The 18,333-nt window shown below is 43.5% G+C and overlaps 1 protein-coding gene across 26 annotated transcripts in view; it reads right to left on the reverse strand.

The window, feature by feature from the left end:
• Positions 1-18,333, reverse strand: part of HDAC4 (histone deacetylase 4) — a 222,308-nt gene that overhangs the window by 65,723 nt on the left and 138,252 nt on the right. For 21 of the 26 annotated variants that reach the window (XM_040703235.2, XM_040703237.2, XM_015289092.4 and 18 more), the window contains 5 exons: positions 11,243-11,374; positions 8,288-8,400; positions 4,148-4,264; positions 3,868-4,066; positions 93-322 (listed from right to left, as the gene is read on the reverse strand). In XM_040703235.2, the coding sequence (XP_040559169.1) occupies positions 93-322; positions 3,868-4,066; positions 4,148-4,264; positions 8,288-8,400; positions 11,243-11,374 (791 nt within the window). The remainder of the gene's footprint in view (positions 1-92; positions 323-3,867; positions 4,067-4,147; positions 4,265-8,287; positions 8,401-11,242; positions 11,375-18,333) is intronic. The other 5 variants (NM_204313.2, XM_040703238.2, XM_040703241.2 and 2 more) reach the window with 1 other exon arrangement.

Consider the following 18,333-nt stretch of genomic DNA (forward strand, 5'->3'; position numbering starts at 1 on the left):
ATACGTTACAACACAAGAAACCATCAAAGTGTTGGCTAGTGCTGGAGTTGATGCCATATGAGGAAGAGAGCCTTTAAAAGTGTTGTGCCTACCTTGTTGATGTGCAGTTGTTGTTGCTGGAATTGCTGTTTGTGTTTCTCCAAGAACTGCTGGTGCTGCTGCTGGATCACTAACTGCTGGAGGGCCTGGGCGTTCTGGGGAAGGGGAGCAGACTGCGTGCGCCCCAGTGGGCGATGCTGTCGGAGTTTGTGTATTGAAGGGGAGACCCGTTCTCCACCAACCAGAGACTGTGCATGGAGGGGCAGTCCTGAAAGATACCAGTCTGAAGATAATATGGAGGAAAAAACAGCAGAGAAGAAAAAAAGGAAGAAGAAAGGAAGGGAGAAAACGGCTGTTGAGTAACACTGATGGTGACAACGATTTATAACGTCAAAACCAGCCACCTCACCACTTACAGCTGAAGTATCCTTAAAAGAGAACAGATAACAATTAATGACCACTGGATGGAATAACACTTTTACATTCTTTGCTTGCCTGTTTACTCAGCGACCCTAGACAATATTTCATTCTTAAATTCAGCAATATTCTATGGACCCTTCTATCACTCAGTGGATGACATCTATTAGATACACAGTGGTGGCTTTGAGGAGAAGCTGAAGTCTAATGACTTGCCTTGATACAGCGAGTAATCCCAGCTTCATTTCTAGGACAGCATCAGCCCTTGCTGCCGCCCCACAGCATGCAGCAGTTCTACCTTACAGGATGCTCTCAGACGTGCTGAAGGACGATGGCTGATGATGGAGCTGGTTCTCCCTCTAGATCATGAAGGGAAGCCCTTGGCTGTGCTATAACTGCTCTGTAGAAATGACTAAGGATGAAGACATTCATGCGATAAACTGCTGACCATGTTTGCTTTGGAAAAACATGAATGCATTTCAGGAATTTGAGAGCCATGAGGTATCATTATTTCTTTAGAAATAAGTTAATTTAGAGGACAAAGTGTTAAAAAGACTTCCATCACCGTCATGTATATTCATGCTACTAACTTAACTAAAACACAAAGCTATTTTGGGATGTCACAGGTTACTCATATGCCCCTGGGCAATTTGGGTGTCTCCTGGATGACTACCGTGTGAAACCTATCCCAGCTCTTGTAAGGGTATATCTGCAGGAACCGTCTTCTTTTCAGCTGTTCTTGGTAAGCCAGTTCTTGCTCTGCTCTCAAGACATACCTTTACATGCTTCTTAGAAAGCTGGGATGTGAAGGTACACCCAACACAAAGCCAAACCCAAGGGTGGAGTTGCTGAGGGTAAGCCTTTGCAAGTCACACCTTGGCACAGAAAGTCGTAACTCGTGTGAATGGTCACCTCCCTAATGTGCATAAGGCTGCACATACTTTTGGGAAAAAAAGTACCTCATTGTATAAAACAGTAAAAACTGCTCAAATAGTAGCATTCAAAAATGAGAGTTGATTCTAGGCTTGGAGAAGCTGAAAAAAAGAGCAAAGCTGCACAGAAGTCTGCAGCCAACTGAATGAAGCAGTTCAGAAACACCTGCAAGCTCCTGGCCCAGGACAATGCCTCCTTGTCCTGTCAATTTACAGAACTGCCCTAAATGGAGGAAACCAATTCATTTAGAGGCCTCTTTTCTTGGGCCAGTTTACCCTTTGTTCTTCTGAAGAGAATCATTCAAAATAGTATCTTATTTTATGTGTGTGCATATGTATACATACATACATACATACATATACATGTGTGTGAGTATGTGAATGATTTGAAAAGATGTGGTCCATCCTCCTTACAGCAAAGTCCAAGTTAGACAGTTGAGGAAGGGATCCTATATGTCTCTACAGGACATCCTGGAAGGCTACTTGTCTGCTAGTGAATGACCAAAGTCCTCCTGCAAAGGTTTCCAAGGAAGACACACTGATCCTGCTCAGTATATACACGTCAATCTGACAGACATGATCCAGAGCAATCTGGTGCAGAAGCAATGCCAGATCTAAGGAGCTGTGCTCTAGTGGGGGACACAGTCATACTGCCTAGATTCTATTACCACTTTCTATTCAAGGTGAACCACTTATCGTGCTCCAGCTAAAATCCAGAGATTAGATTTGCAAAACCAGTACCGATTCATAAAATCAGCACACCACTGTCCCGTAGGGACTCTTAGTTTCCCCAAATCCCCAAGTCTAACGGCATGGAGCCAGCATGCTGTGAGCTGGATACTTTTGCAGTAGTCAGGAGACTATCTCCACAGCTGAAGGCTACCAACAGAATACTAATAACTCCACTTCACTTCTGAGGAAGTTGTAAGTACTAACTGGAGTCTGGCAGCCAGTCCACTTAGGGCATTCAAGACCATGCGTTAGCTTGCTCTGTTTCAGCTGCTGCATCTGGAGTGTGTGCTTCTTGTTGCTGCTCTGCTGTACAGTGAGTATTTCTCCTTAGTGTCAGTTTGTTACAAGTTGTACTTGCTCTAAAAACACCACACACTGCAGGGGGACTAGAAGGAATACACATAACAGACTGTAAACAGACGGAAGCTCTGAGAGAGGTGGAATAGGAAACAGAACAGCACTCCCTATGAGCTCTTTAATGCAAATACCTGCACGAATGGAGAAAAGTTTTGGTGTTATGATAAGAGAAAAAGTCTTTTCCAATGACTCTTCATCAGCAGTCCTCAGACAAAGAACAACTGGTGAAGAGACCTGTCATGACTCTGGGCACATCAACACATCTCAACAACCATGACAGAATGCAATAGAAAACTACATTAAAGCTCAGGGCGTCTGTACACACCACTCTCACAGCTCTGAGAGTGCTGGTTAAACACTGCATTTCTGTGCCTCAGACTCCCTGTATGTGCATGCTTGTAAGTTTATCACAACTTCATGAATATTCCTGGAATTCGAATTTAAAACCAGACACGATTCAAATGCAGTGCTGTAATGTTTCAGCAATCAACATCTCTCAGTAATTTCAGAGAATCACAGAATATTTTGTCTTGGATGGGACCTTAAAGCCCACCCAGCCCCAACTCCTGCCATGGGCAGGGATACCTTCAAGCAGACCAGGCTGCCCAAAGCCCCATCCAGCCTGGCCTTAAGCATTGCCACGAATGGGGCAGACACGGCTTCTCTGGGCAGCCTCTGCCAGCTCCTCACCGCCCAAGAAATTTTCCATTATAAATGGAATGAAAAAAATAAAAATCAGCACGCCTGTAACTGAAGCAGAACATCCTTTGTCCCAGTGCTACACAGTGTGGAACAGAAATGTGTCCTACTAGGAAATATTGCTTTGAATCAATTCTATTTATAGCAATACGCCTTCCCACAGGTACTTAATTCTGAAAACATGACACAGAGAGTGATTCAAAGCAATTAACATACTGCAAATGTAACATATACAAACAAATACAATCTGTTTGAACGCAGTTGGTTTCGCCACGTTTTTGCCATTTGTAATAATGATAAAAAGCCAGTATTTTCATCTGTGATTTTGTAAATGCGTGCTTCTGTTATACCTGGAACAGAAACCATCAGAGATAAACAGGAAGGGCAATCACAAGACACAGCATTTTTGTTGCCTCTTTACTCTACAGTGGCTAGAACTCCAACGATATTCTTTAAGTTGTTACATGCACAAGAAAAGCATCAGTCTGCAAGTAAATGCTATTTAATTTCATTTTGCCAAAATGACCAGGCATCATCCTTCTGCCTCTGGATGATGTGGCTACACTAGCTGGAAACTACTCATCATACACACTGGAGAGCCTACGAATGTATAAGTTAAACCTACAAAATACATAGGTAATGTTCAAGGCACTGCATGTCAGGCTTTGCACATTATCTACCACGTGCTCACCTGTGACTAAGGGAGTTTGTGCAGTTGGCTGCTCCAGTAAGACCATGTGCTGCAGAAGAGGGTTGTGTGCGGTTCCCCCATCTCTTTCCAACGTTGTAGTGCTCAAGTAGGGAGTGAGGTGGGTGCCAGGAAATAAAGAGATCCGCTGCTGCAAGGCTGGGATAGCAAGTCTCTCAGCATCCTGCTGTGCTGATCCTCCCTGCGAACACACAGGCCATGTCACAGTGGGTTAAGGGAGAAGTCAAGAACCAATTCAAAGCCCGCATTCCCCATCACTTACGCTGGAAGGGCCAGTTGCAGGCAGTCCTAGTGTGATGTTGGGCAAAGAAGGAGATGTGTAGAGTGGAAGCTGTGTTACCGAACCTTCGCGATTCACCAGTCGGTGAGCCAGGCTGGTCTGCAAACAAAAAGAACACTGTTCCAGTGAGACTGCACCACTGATCAGTGCACAGTGCTCGTGAGGGCCCATCGGGAGAGGACAGAGCAGGAAACATCACTTCTGACATTGGGAATACTAAAAGAGGGAGGTAAGCTGAACTTCAGATCCAGCCTTACTACTACTCTTTCTACAGAGTGTTTGCACTGCTAAAGCTAAAACAGATTCCCGTAACAGTAAGAAAGGCACTCCTCTGGTGGTTGTTTTCTTTAGCAAATCACAGACAATTTAGCTATTTACCAGCGTGCTTTAGCTTAAATCAGACTTCAAAATTCCATCAAAGAGCCTTTTTATGTTGCTATTCCCCGATTTTCAGGATGAAATGTGAGATTTACTGAATTACCTTGCGGCCACTTAAAGCAGGAACACTTAAGTAAAAATACCTAATTACAAAATGAGATTGATTTGAAATACTTGGTCGAAAAGCCCATTATAAAAATGACATTATTTTAAGCTGCCTGATTTTTCTATTAAGAAACAAGTGTTCCGTTCGCTTAAATCAACTGCAGTGGAACTTAAATGAGCAGCTTAAATAAACAACTTAAATCAAACAGTGTTTAGATCTCAGGAAGATTTCCTATGGAATTTCTATCATTTTAACTCAGTTGCTGCTGTGGAAAAAAAGTGGTAGTGATTGATCTAGTATGTTACAACGCCACACATTATTCCCATAGTATAAGAGATCTGGATAACGGATTTATACCTTTCAGACCTAAATAGCTATGTGAGGAAATGGGACTTGGCAGGTTACTTCCTTGATTGCAAGACTGGGCCAGCTCTGGGTAACAAAAACCTGCTTTTCTCCTCAAAAGGCAAAACGTGGTGAGAACATCACTGCAGCAACAACCAGGGGGGAAAAAAAGAGCACTAAGATAAGAAAAGCTATTGAAAAACAAATAATGCTTCAGAAGCAATCCTGCCTCCTTGGTTCACAGAGATTCTGGTGGGCTAGTTGGTATCTCTAACAGGAGAGCCCCGGGGTTAGCAATGCCCATGCAGGAAGAGCAAACCTCCCCATGACTGCATGAGCCACCTTTACGGGACGTTGGGCTGGGCTCGCAGATGCAATCTTTGCTGTGCCACAAACCTGCAGCTCGTTGTCCCAGCGTCCAACCAGGTCTGAATTCCATACATCCAGCAAAGCTGCTTAACTTTCATACGATACTGTGCGAAATTTCATCTACAGAGTGAGTTTTTTATTTCCCTTTGTTTTATTGTGCCTTCATTAATGTCAGTCAAGCTTATGGGAAATATATTAAAGAGTAAATCTGCTTTTAAGATCTCGGTTACAAATTTGCTGCCACAAAGGAGGAAATTGGAAAAGAGCATTTTGCTGTTGAATGGTACCTGCTAAGGGCGTATGATTGTGCATACCCACACACTTCTTTTTCCGAGTAATTCTGAACACTACTGGCAATTTTCCTTTAATTTAAATAACACAAAATGTTAGCACGCCACATTGAGAGCAAGATAGTTATTGCCAGCAGAGTAATGAAATATTTTACTGATACCGTAAACGAAATAAACCAACATCCATTTTCTCTTTGAACAATCGATAAAGTGTAGTTGTGCCTCAAACCATCTCCTGGGGATTTGTTTTAAAAACAATGATGAGAAAAACAGCAGCTTGACACTATAAGCGTAAGATATTTAGCAGCATTATCATCACTTTAAATATACAAATCCCATCTCTGGATTGTACACAAACACTGTTAGAATTGCACAGAAGAGAGCAATTTCAGCATGCACAATTTTCCCCTGTAATCGAGTACTTTTTATAGGCTGCTACCATCTACAACAGCAATGAATATCACCTATCTTTCCAAGGCAGAAAAAAACTTCAGACCTAAAAAACAGTATTTAAAAATAGGCACTGTCTATTTTACAGGAGGCAGAGAGCTCAAGTCTTTCTATTTGGAAGGCAAGCACTTGAACATCAGTAATGAAGTCCAATACCACATTCCAACATACCTGAAATGGTTTGAGAGGTGACCTAGCAAACTAACAAGCAGAGGGACACACTTGTCACTTAAAATTAGAAAATAAAGGTAAGTATAAAACAGAAAGTTGCCAACACTGATTTTTTAGAGGTGTTTCAATAAATATTCTACACAAAAGTGGGAACATAATATGAGCCTGGTCAACTGATACCAAAGAAATCTTAAGCTCCCAGGCTGCTAGGGAATACCTCTTACACCAAAGAGGATTCTTAAGAAACCCAAACCCTGCCACATCCAGTTTTTACCAAATAAACCTCCCTAAGCAAAAGGATCAGCTAGTTTCATGCAACACAAAATGCAGAACCATTTTCCCCCAAGCTGATGCAAGGAACTAGGACATTTAGCTAAGCCATTCAAGTAAGCCTGAAATGCTGGGAGAACAATTTGTGCAATGGGTTATCGACGTCCTGTTTGCCATCACACAGTGATTTATACTTTATTCTGTTCTATGATGGCAGCAATCCAATGCACTTTATGCAGTCCGGGATGGCTTTAACATTAAAACTGCACAATCGTTTCTATGTTATACATTCATTACTTTCAAAAAAAAAAAAAAAAATAGGAAAAGGTGAAAACACTCCATGCATTCCATGCATTCTCTTCAGGGAGATTATAACCACATTTTCTCCCTGCTTTTTGTATAAGAAAATGGTACATGACACGTTGTTCTTTTTAGAATTTTAGCTCAAGGTGCTTCCTTCCTCACATGCAGTGGTTTTGCTGTAAATTAGCCACTGCAGTACAGCTGCAAAAAGAGGTGAAGGGAAGGTGGTGGCCTTTGATGCTCAGAGGCTTACAGTTTGCTAAGTATAGATAAGACTGACAGCTCCTGCATCAGCAAAGCTGGTAGATGAGCATTCATCCTCCTGGGGCTAACAGCTACATATCTAGGAAGTGCCCGCAGTTCAGCCAGCCTTCAGTTCTGCAAACTCAACCAACAACCCCACTTGTAACACCTCTTCTGAGATCTGCTCCAAATTACTAAATGGAGTGCATCTAGAAAAACACATTTCTTCAGAACAGCACCAGTTTCCAGGGTCAAGCTAAGACTAACTTAGACTGCCTCAGCCTTCACAATACTTGACTTAATCCTTTAAGATCTACAGTAGAGTGGATGAAGACAAGTTTTGGGTAAGCTGGCAGGGGAGAGTGTAGAGTGGGATGCATATTCCCTACATAAAATGCTGCAACACTGCATCAGGAATAAAAATAAAGGGAAAATTTGTATGACAGATGCTATACTGATTAGGGAGAACAACTGAGGGCAAGCTGGATAAAAAGAAATGCCCCAGTGACGTGACACAGCCACCCTGTTTCCTGAGGCTTGTACTGGGGGCTAGTTAACATGGCCTACACCCCATAATATGCTTTTAGGAAAAGGTGGACTTCAGTAACACTGAACACAGTGCTGTGTTGAATCCAGCCCTTCTACCCAGCCCAACACCCTGCCCCTGACAGCCATAGCAGATGCCTCAAGCGACAGTGGGACCTTATGGGATTGCACATCACACACCTCAGCACATGGTATCTGGCAACACACTTCCAACCCTAAATGGGGAGGAAGAAGTTAAATCTGTTTAATCCAGTTCTGCTTTGGCCATACTCATAGTAACCTACTGTGCACAAGTTCACCCTATATACAATATAGGAGAACAGATGCCCAATATATTAAAACCCTTGTGCTTGACCGGGAAATGCTCTTCATGTTTTACCTTGTCAAATCACTCTATTTTTACTCTCCACTCACAATAAAACCAGCACAAGTTACCACAAGCAGCTCCTGAGCTGGCTCAAACTGGATTTAATAAACAGGTAATGCATCCTGTCAGCCCAGCCTAAGAGGTAATTCCCCAAGTCTGCTCCAAGTCATGATCTGGGGTTTGCAGCGTGCCACACGCCCGTCTGTGTGCCCCAACACCTAAACCTCTGTGCAATCTGATTAGAAACCCAAGTGTTAAACTCAGAGAAAGGAAGAGCTCTGTACCTCCGCTTGAATACTCGTGACTGATCCTGTAATTCCATTCTCAGCGCTTATGTTATTGGAGCTGTTGTTTGGAGAGCTGGGACCAGATCCAGGAGCACTGTTGCATGCAGAGTCTAAAACACATCCAAAACCAACTTTTAGTATGACAAGCAATCTCTGAGATGATATTTAGACAGATAACAATCCCTTAAGTTTTGTTCTGGAGGAATGCAACCCTCCTCCCCATCTCCTTCAATTTTCACAGGGCTCTTAAAACACTGATACACACTTTCAAACGGCCTCTCCAAGCACCTACTTACCTTATTTATGTATTCACCTCATGGGGATTTCTCTTTAAAAGAGTATTAATGACCTTATACACAATTGGAGGATGATAAAAGGCACAGAAAGCTTGCAGAGGCCCAACTGCAGTTATGTTGATTTGTTCTGCATCATTTTTCCAGAACATTTCTTTAAACCTCATCAGCCTGCAGTCCTAACCCAACTCCTTGTCACCTGAGTTGGGCTGGACATTGCGCTTGTCTCAAAAAGGAACCATTTTAGTATGGACGTTTCACAAAAAGTCAGGTGAAACTTCACTGGATCCATGAGAGACTAAACCCACTTCAGGACATTGCCTTCTTTTTTGGCAAGTCTTCTCTGAGGGCAAACCACATTCTCATTGGAAGACCCAAAGCACCCAAAGCAGGATTAATGCCCCTGATTACCTCTGTTATCACCAGGACTTGCAGAAAATCCTCTCACCTTGGTATGTTTTATCAACACACTCCCTGTGAACTCGTCAGCCAGAACCACAGAGATGGCCAGCTTGAAATCAAAGCCTCCCCATTAATTATGTAGAAATAACAACAAACAAAAACAGCATATGGAATTGCAACAGCCAGAAAACTTCCCTCCTCAGGTCTCTCACCCTGTGCATGGCACAGCTTCCAGTGTTTCTCCTTTTTTTTTTTTTTTTTAAAGTAAATAATATTAAAACTTTTTTTTTTCCTGAGCTTTCCTCCACCCTCAGGCACAGGATTTGCCCAACATCAGAAGAATCTCCCAGCAGCTGCAAGGATTCAGGCTGCAGCAGCCTCATAACTGCTCTAGGATGCCCCAGGAGAAATAAAAGCCAACCGTTACAACTCGGAGGATTCCTTAACTAATTTTAGTGGCATTATTTTCTATATACTGTTATTTTGATCACTGCAAGGACCTCCAACAAATCATCAGAGATGTCTGGTTGGCTTTTTTTTTTCTCTCTGCATTTAGCAGGCTTCTCATTATCAAGAACTCAGCAATGAATAACACCAAACTGAGCACCTGACATTGAACTTCTTTATGAAAAAACATTCTGACTGCATGCAGAACAGTCTTTTGGTGGGTTTTTTTTGGTACCATGTCATTACCAACAATATAGTAGATTTCGTGCATACTACCTAGACGTAGGAAAACTACTACGTCCAAACTTTGACTCTATGATGATGTGTTCTTCAAGGATTAGGAGTGATTTCTTATCATTGCAGAGGGACTGTTAAAAGTTATGTTACACTCAGAAGTCTGCTCTCACCATAACTGCTCCAACAGACATTCGAACCCTCTTCATTCCCACCTGTGTATCCAGAGCCAGCACCAAGCACAGCTCTGCTCCTGCTCAGCTTTGCTCAGATATTTCTCCAGGCAGACTCCAGGCTGCCTTCCAGAACCAGGTCTGTGCCCAGGGAGAAGCAGGAGCTTTCACTGCTGTCTCTGAAGGCATTATTTGGATCACACAGTCAGACACTGGGGCCTGATTTATCCTAAAAGCCATGTGACATATAGCAAGATATGAGGAGAGAGGTAAATTCAGTTTTCAGATCTGATATAAATTATACATAGCTCTTGAAATCCATCTCCTTTCCAAGCTGAGAGGCACTGACACAGAGCAGCACACAGCTGCCCCCAGATCTCCTGAAAGCTAAAGAGAACTCACTTGGAGTTTGGGTGAGTCATGATAGCATGCCTTAAAACCCAGACGAAAGAGAAAGCAGTCACATGGTGGTACTTACACAGAGGCATCCCTAGATGGTGCTAAGAATTAACTTTATGGTGATCTATCCAAACCAGTTTACTCAGAGCCCTCCTTACAAATTTCACTCCCAGAAGAATACTATTTTTCAACAAGGAACTGTAAATATGTAGCCAAAAATACCAGCTATATATATTAAATAAAAAATCCTTAAATGTTATAAAACTGGAATGTAATTACTTAACAAGGAAAAATGGCAATCTTCCCAAAGCCAAAAACATCCCAGCATTGGAAAGCATTTACTGCTGGAGAAAAGACAGCTATGAGTTATGGCCTCCCCATGGATATAAGGAGAATCACCTTTGAGAAATTTTACTTCTCAACCACCAGTTGCTGAAGATCAGAGAAATGTTCAGGAAAAAAACAGCAGTCCTGCAGCACATCTGTATCTGTCTACATATCTTAAATGTAGCTCAAAACAAAGGTCATTGTGTTGGCAATGCTGTCTGTCTCTGTAGATGGGTACCTGAGGACTTGTGCTGCTGGTGCACACCTGCATCACCCACTAGTGAACTATTATAGAATGATAGAATGGTTTGGGTTGGAAAGGATCCCAAAGCCCACCCTGCCCCAACCCCTGCTATGGGCAGGGACACCTCCCACACACCAGGCTGCCGATAGCCCCATCGAACCCGGTCTTGAGCACTGCCAAGGATGGGGCATCCACAGCTTCTCTGGGCAGCCTATGCCAGGGGCTCACCACCTTAATTGTGAAGAACTTCTTCCTGATATGTAACGTAAATCTCCTCTCTTTTCAATTAAAACCATCACCCCTTGCCCTATCGCTATACTCCAACATTAAGAGCCACATGAGATCCAGACTGCAGAATTAGCCAGATGCAAGAACTGCTTTTGGAAACGGACACTTCAGTGAGTTTGCAGCTTTTGCTGTTGGTCCACCATACCTGTGACATCCAGCGGGCGCTTCTTCAGAGCAGTGACCACGGGGCCATCCTTCCTGCGCAACAGGGGGCTGCTCCGCCTCTCAGCAACTTTTTGCTTTAGCCTGGATCGTAATTTCAGGTTGGGTTCAGACGCTGAACAAAAGGAGGAAAAGCAAACAGTGTTTTAGTCAGTATTATTTCAGTAGCTGTGTTACTCAGTGCAAAAGCTAGATTGCAGTTCAGCACTGGCAGAGCCCAAACAAAAACAGTCATTTCATATGGTGTATTTGGAGCAATGACTTCTAAATATAATGAATGGTTTCCAGCCTATGCAGTATCTGAATTCACTGATAATGAAAGTCAATACTGTTTTAATTAAAAATAATAACCATCTTGCAGCGTTGTCTCTCCAGTGCCTTACGATCTGCTGTGAACTCATTTGGACCAGACCAGAGAGCACCAATTCACTTCCCCGGTTTCCTGCTACTGCTCAACTTTCTCCCAGGCCAGAGGTGGAACCTAATTTAACGAGATCTAGAAATCAACACAGGGATAGGTGAGACAGCTGAGATGTTGCCACTTGGTCAGCAGGTAGCAACACTGTGGGTCTGGGAGGCTGCCTGCCATGGCTTGGTGCAATGGGCAGCCCCACACCCTTGGAGTTATCAGACCACGGCGTGGGCTGGACCTGGGAGGGATACCGGGAGAGATGGTGGGGAGAAAACATGCATCAAATCCCAAAGCAAAAAACACAAACATTTTCTCACTGGTTCAGCTCCCCAGAGCACTTCACACTGGGATGCAATGAGCACCAGCAGCAACTGGAGAAAAAGGGCATGGGAGTGCGGGCAGTGGCAAAGCCAAGGGCAGGGAGGAGGAGGTTTATTTATTTGGGGAGATACTCGATTACATCACCTGGGCCAGAGAGTTACACCGTATCTAAAAAACACATCAAATACTTAGAAAATTCAGGGCTGCCCAGAGTGGGTGTGCATCTGTTTGCTGAGACCACAGTCTGACTTGCTTTGTGTACATCACACAGCTGAAATATCCTCTTAAATAAATACTTCTGTACCCAAATCCTGGGATTTCATTTCTCTAAAAGTCAGAGCAGAACTGCTGGGATCCCCTAATACCTCTGGGTTAATGGCAACTGGCAACACCAAGCACGTTTGTACCGCACAGCTTATCAAGTTCTTACAAAGGTAATGAAGACTTAAGTCAAGATTCCTCCTGCGAGATGATTTTCTCTGTAAACTTTGCAATCTCTCGAGTATATACAAAATATCTGCTTTGGTGCTTGAGGGCTCCTGACAGTTATGAGATTTGTGAACTGGCCCAATCTTTTCCATTCCTCAATCTCTTAACAACCCGACGGCTTAATCCCTTTGAACCAGCAAATCCTGTGCTCTTTGCCATTAACTACCAACGCACTCAGTTCCCTGCACTCATGGGCCAATAATCTGCATTTCTTTAGAAGACTTAAAATGGGGTTTACAAACTGATTTGAATTAACTAAGTCTGGCTACGGATGTATTTCCCTACAATTGGCTTTGACCACCAGGTCATGGAAAAGATCAAGACCAACCATGTTAATTGCAGGGCTCAAAAATCAGAAGCTGATGAATTCAAGATCAAATGCTTTAAGTTAAGCCATCAAAACAGTTCTTTGATGAAACTTTGGGAAGGGCAGAAGAGCTTTTCATGACTGTTTGGGACAGAAAAATGCCAGTAAGAGATAAAGGAAGCACTAAAAGTGTCACTCATCAAGATGATGCTTAAAATGCAGTATGACGTGCATTAGCAAAGGAGAGAATCATCTTATAGGACATTTGCATATAAAATGGCAGGGGGCTGAATGCAAATCTGTCATTTGCTTGGAGGACAAAATTAGAGGAGTGGACTAGATGAAGTACAAGTGAGTGCTCTGACTAGCTCCTGTGTGAAATTCTCTTCAAAGCTGAAGCTGGCCCTAATATTTTTAAAGTTGTCTCTGGACATGAGAGAGTTCAGTAGCTCAGGCTACATGCTTTAAAATTGTTGCAAGTATCACTGATTAGCAACCATCGAGACGGTACTACCAAGATCTTAAAGAATAAATGGGAATGTGTCACAGCTAGATGCTGATCCATTCCATTTCAGACACATTTGCACTGCCAACTAGTAAATGAAATATAAGCCTGTGCCACAGCTGGTGCAAGGATGTATCTTTTGACAAAGAAAAACATGACAATATAGACTGTACTTTGGTGTAAATTTCATTCACACACAATTTATGCTGTGCGTGGCATTCATCTGACGTACGTCTTCTGTTGGGAACAGATGAGTAACTGCATGGTTCTCAGCACAGAGAATGAATAGATGGGAAACACCTTAACAGATGTCAGGAAGGACAGATCTGGGGATCACAGTTTACCTAGCACTACCAGATACGTTCCCTGCATGCAGCCACAACCTGAAATCCATCCACGCAGGAGGAAGGGAACAAACATACAGAATCACAATCCTAAAAGACAGAAGTTATGGCCAAAATGGCATGTGATAATTTGCCAGACAGAAGTATTTTTGGGTTGAAGTATCCTGTGTGCTCATGCTTTGCTCCCCCAGATGGAGGATCAAGTTTGGAAACACAGAATGTCTACTTAAGCACCACACTTGTTCAGTTACACACCCTGCCTTTGTTCTGTGACAGAACTCTGAGTTTTTCTCCCAAATACAATCCCAAATCTAACATGTCATCAAGACCTCAGAGAGCATAATCCCTACATGCCTTTAATTGGGTGTTATACAACCCAAGCGAGGGAATTAAGACTCAGCACCAGCAGCGCAGAACAGCCTCCAGTTCAAAGAATGTACATCTATCACATTTCATAACTAAAGAGAAAGTTTTCAAGAAGCTTTCCCAAAACTCAGAACAGTAATTTCAGCTTATTCATATGGCTTCTAAGCTACTACTGATAAAGTTCTTAAACCAAAGAGAGCTGTCCTTCATTCTGAATTTAAGCGACATTTGATTTCAAGCAATTCTGTGACTCTATGTGAAGGGCTGTTAGAGGTAGGGCAGTATGGTTGGGTTGTGGTTGGATCTGATGACCTTTAAGGCCTTTTCCAACCTGAGCAATTCTATGATTCTATGACACACAACTATCAATACCAGTTCAGTAAGTTCAATTTTCACTCTATAACTCCAGTTCCACTGAAGACCTCCTGAGGCTCGTCCTGCCAGGCCTCATGTCCAAACAAAGTGTTGTTCCCAATGACTGCAAACTAGCCTGACATGGAGAATTTTAAACTGAAACCCAAAACAAGCTGGTGTTCAACAGCTTAAGATAACAGCAGGACAAGGGGGAACGGTTTTAAGTTGAAAGAGGGAAGATTTAGGTTGGATGTTAGGGGGAAGTTCTTTACCAGGAGAGTGGTGAGGTGCTGGAACAGCTGCCCAGAGTGGTTGTAGATGCCCCATCCCTGGAGGTGTTCAAGGCCAGGTTGGATGGGGCCCTGGGCAACCTGGCCTAGTAAATGGGGAGGCTGGTGGCCCTGCCTGGCAGGAGGGTTGGAGATTCATGATCCTTGAGGTCCCTTCCAACCCAGGCCATTCTGTGATTCTGTGTGATTCTGTGGTGAAGGATTTTAAACAAACGTTGTGAGTTTATTAAAAAGTCAGTTGGATTCCTGTTTAACAGAGAAACGAAGCCCATGGCCAAGTCTGAGTCAGCTTCAGAGAAGCCAGTGGGATTTCTTAAGCAGTGACATACTTAATTTGGCCCATAATGGGGGTTTATTCAAAGAATATTTTGTTTTTCTCTGAGTAAATTAATAACTAGAACATAGGCCAAAAGCTTCCTTAGTTTTCACAGACTCAAACCCAAGTTACCCCTCTTTTACTTCATTTACTGCAGCAGGATTCATGTAATCCAATTCTCCAACATTTATGTCACTCTCATTGTTTTCTTCCTGGAACTGTATCCACTAAGCTGCTGAACTAATCTGACATTAAGTCTATGCAAGTTAAAAACACAAAATTCTGGGCAGAGTTTGCCCTGTTCCCATTGCACATCTACAAAAAAAGCACACAATGCACCATGAAAACTCTAATTCCAGCCCTCGCATATCTTAATTTTGGGGGCTGGGGATTGAGAAAGGCTGTTATTCTTTGGTATTTTTTTTAAACCACATTCCAAGCCACAACAGTCAGGCGAAGGCCAACACAATTACCTTGTCACCTTCCTAGAGTCCAGGTTACCCCATGGCTAAACAAAGGAGAGGAACAGAGAAACCTGTCTGAAGCAGGCCTTTTGCACAACACGGAATCTTAATGAAGACAAATGATCTTTTGTTTAGGTAGCAGAGACCATAGGTTGTGCAATTTAGTGTCTGCCTCTTCTCCCCAAAAATACTGAATCCTGCCTCAGCTGGTCAGAAGGACCTGGTAAAGCTGGTAATGGCAAAATTCACCAATGACTGAACAAAAGGCTTTAACAGCCACAGGATTGTTCCACCATGATCTCTCTGGACCACAAGGGTGCTCACACTCTTGATTTCCAATCCCTGCAGACATTGACATAGACGAGAAGAATCTGATCCTCAACAAATATACCCAGAGGAGAGAGGTACCACGGGGCACAAACAGCAGCAGAAAATTCCTGAACCAGAAAGGAAAATGAGAACAAGAAGACCTGGATCTTCTGCAGAAACAAACTCAATTTTTTGTGTGCAAGGTACCACGCTAGAGAGCATGACCCAAAAGAGTCCATCTTGGAATACAGATACACTGGAAGGGCCAGATAAGATATCTGCACAGTTTTCTCTCATGTGTTGGCACAAGCACTGTTTAAGAGCTCCGTGGACAGGCTATTCTGTGTATTTGTGAAAGGCTGTGTCCTTAAAATGAAAACTTATTAAAGGCTAATACTTGGCATCTCCTCATATGCTGAAGTTTAGTAGTCTCAGCATCTAAGCAGTACAAAGGAGGCTTCATTAAGCTGAGCACACAACGTTCACACTTTTTACAGCTTCACTATCATTTGCCTGACTATAGAACTGTGCAGAAAGGCAGCATCACAGAGTGCTGCAAAGGTTTCCACTGTGAACAGCCAAACTGGACTAGAAAAACAAACACATGGAAATGCCACATCTTGTCTCTGTCTCCCCCTTTCTGAGTCTAAATAAAGACAGCAACTTTGCAGCGCTCAAAGTATTATCTGGGAGGAAAGATAGGAGATGTGGAAGGGAATAAGGAAGTGAAAGAAGGAAGAAAATGAAGATCAGCATATGAGTTTCCCCAGTAAGGAGTTTAATACAGCACTGAGCTCTGCAGGAGGGAAGGGGGAAAACATAGAATTTCCATACAGACCCAAAAAGCTGCAGTGCTTGTCCAGAGAGAGCTCCTGACTGACATAGCACAAGGGCAGGGAGCAGCTCCAACAGCACTGACCACAGTGGGGGACCATGGGTGCTGGCAGCCCCGTGCCACTTGCCTTCTTCCTCCTCCTTGTCCTGTCCTTCCAGCATTGTGCCTCTCTCTGATGCTGGGCTACTCCTACCATAAACAAACCTGGGCATGTATATATAGGTATTCGCTCCAGAAGTGCTGCGAATGTAAACCCCAGTTTTTCCTTTTTGGATTCCCCACACTCATGCCAGAAATGCACCCTGGTTGTTTTAGCAGAGCTCCTGAGTAAGAAAAGGAGGTGGCCCCTCCTTTGCCTTCTAAACAAACCTCAGCACTGCGCAGGAGCCCATGGAGCACATTTTGTAGCTGAATTCCCTATTCATTCCCTATTCATTCCCTACTATGCCAGTGTGGCCATCAGAAAAGATGGAAAGTATAAAGAGAGCATTTGCTGGTCCTTCAGCTGCACTTTGGTTTGTTCTGTTCTCCGAAATGTCAACGGTCTGATCTGAAGAGCTGTTCTGTAGCGTTACAGCAATAAGTGATTTTTGTCTTCATTAAGTTATTTTTGGATGTGGACTGACGCTCTCCATTTGGAGCAGAGCACGCTGTCCATGACAAGACAGAAGCTTCCATGCAGCAGAGCACGCCCGGGGAGGCAGGACCCCCAACCACGCTGGCTGGGAGGACAGTGTGGGTGGAGAGCAACGCTGCTTTCCAGCTTGAGCAATGCTCCACACCGTACAAAGCTCAAAGATTTCTCTAAATTACACTCCCACTTCACACCAGGATTTCAGCCTACTCTATTTTCCTCTAAACAATCTTTGTCACAAAACAAACCACTTAGAATGTTCCAAAATCAGAACTCAGAGAGGTATTGTGCCTTTCTTGACAAATGCAGTATTTTAATTATGGACTTTCATTTTACCCTTTATTGTTTCTAAGTACAGGCTCAGAACAATTTCACCTGCTTAGCTGCAAACTCCAACAACCCAGTGCGTCAGCAACACTGCAAGGAAACCAACAGCATCACAGAACCATAGAGTGTTTGGGTTGGAAGGACCTTAAGCCCATCTACTTCAATCCCTGCCAAGGACAGAGCTGCCACCAACTGGATCAGGCTGCACAGGGTGGGATGCTGGATGCCTTCCTCCTTTACGCTCCTCACCAGCACCCATCTTGATCCAGCACCACAACACCAAACTCTCTTTTAGGGCCGAAAGCTGAAGTGGTTGCTGGTATCAGCATGGATGATGTGTTTCACAGATTCCCTCTGTGGCATCTCCCAGAAGCTGCTGAAGTACAAGAAAACAGGCAGCCATTGTGGCCTTCCACCTGTGCTACCCACGGGGAAGTCTAAGGAGCAGCTCCCAGTTTGCTTCTTTGCTTTGCTCCTGGAAGGAAGTCAGTGCAGTGAAGAAGTGCGCAAGCCAGGCCCTGACAATACCGAGCCACAAAATTCTCCTTGGAGAAGAGTGGGCTGTGAAGGTTAAGGACAGCTTGCCTTTACCACAAGCCCCAAGACACAGTACTTGTCCAGTTCTCCTTTGTCTGTCATTTTGTCAGTCAAGAGACATTGCTGGGAATTGAGGTTGTTGCATAGGATCCCTGTTTTTTTCCTGGTCCCCAGCAAAAAGTAGCTGAAAGGGGGACCTGTGACACTTCCCAGTTGTCATTTCTCCCCACGTACAACCACATGCATGCACATGCTCATTTACTA

This window comes from Gallus gallus, chromosome 7, assembly GCF_016699485.2.
Source record: "Gallus gallus isolate bGalGal1 chromosome 7, bGalGal1.mat.broiler.GRCg7b, whole genome shotgun sequence".
Lineage (NCBI taxonomy): Eukaryota > Metazoa > Chordata > Aves > Galliformes > Phasianidae > Gallus > Gallus gallus.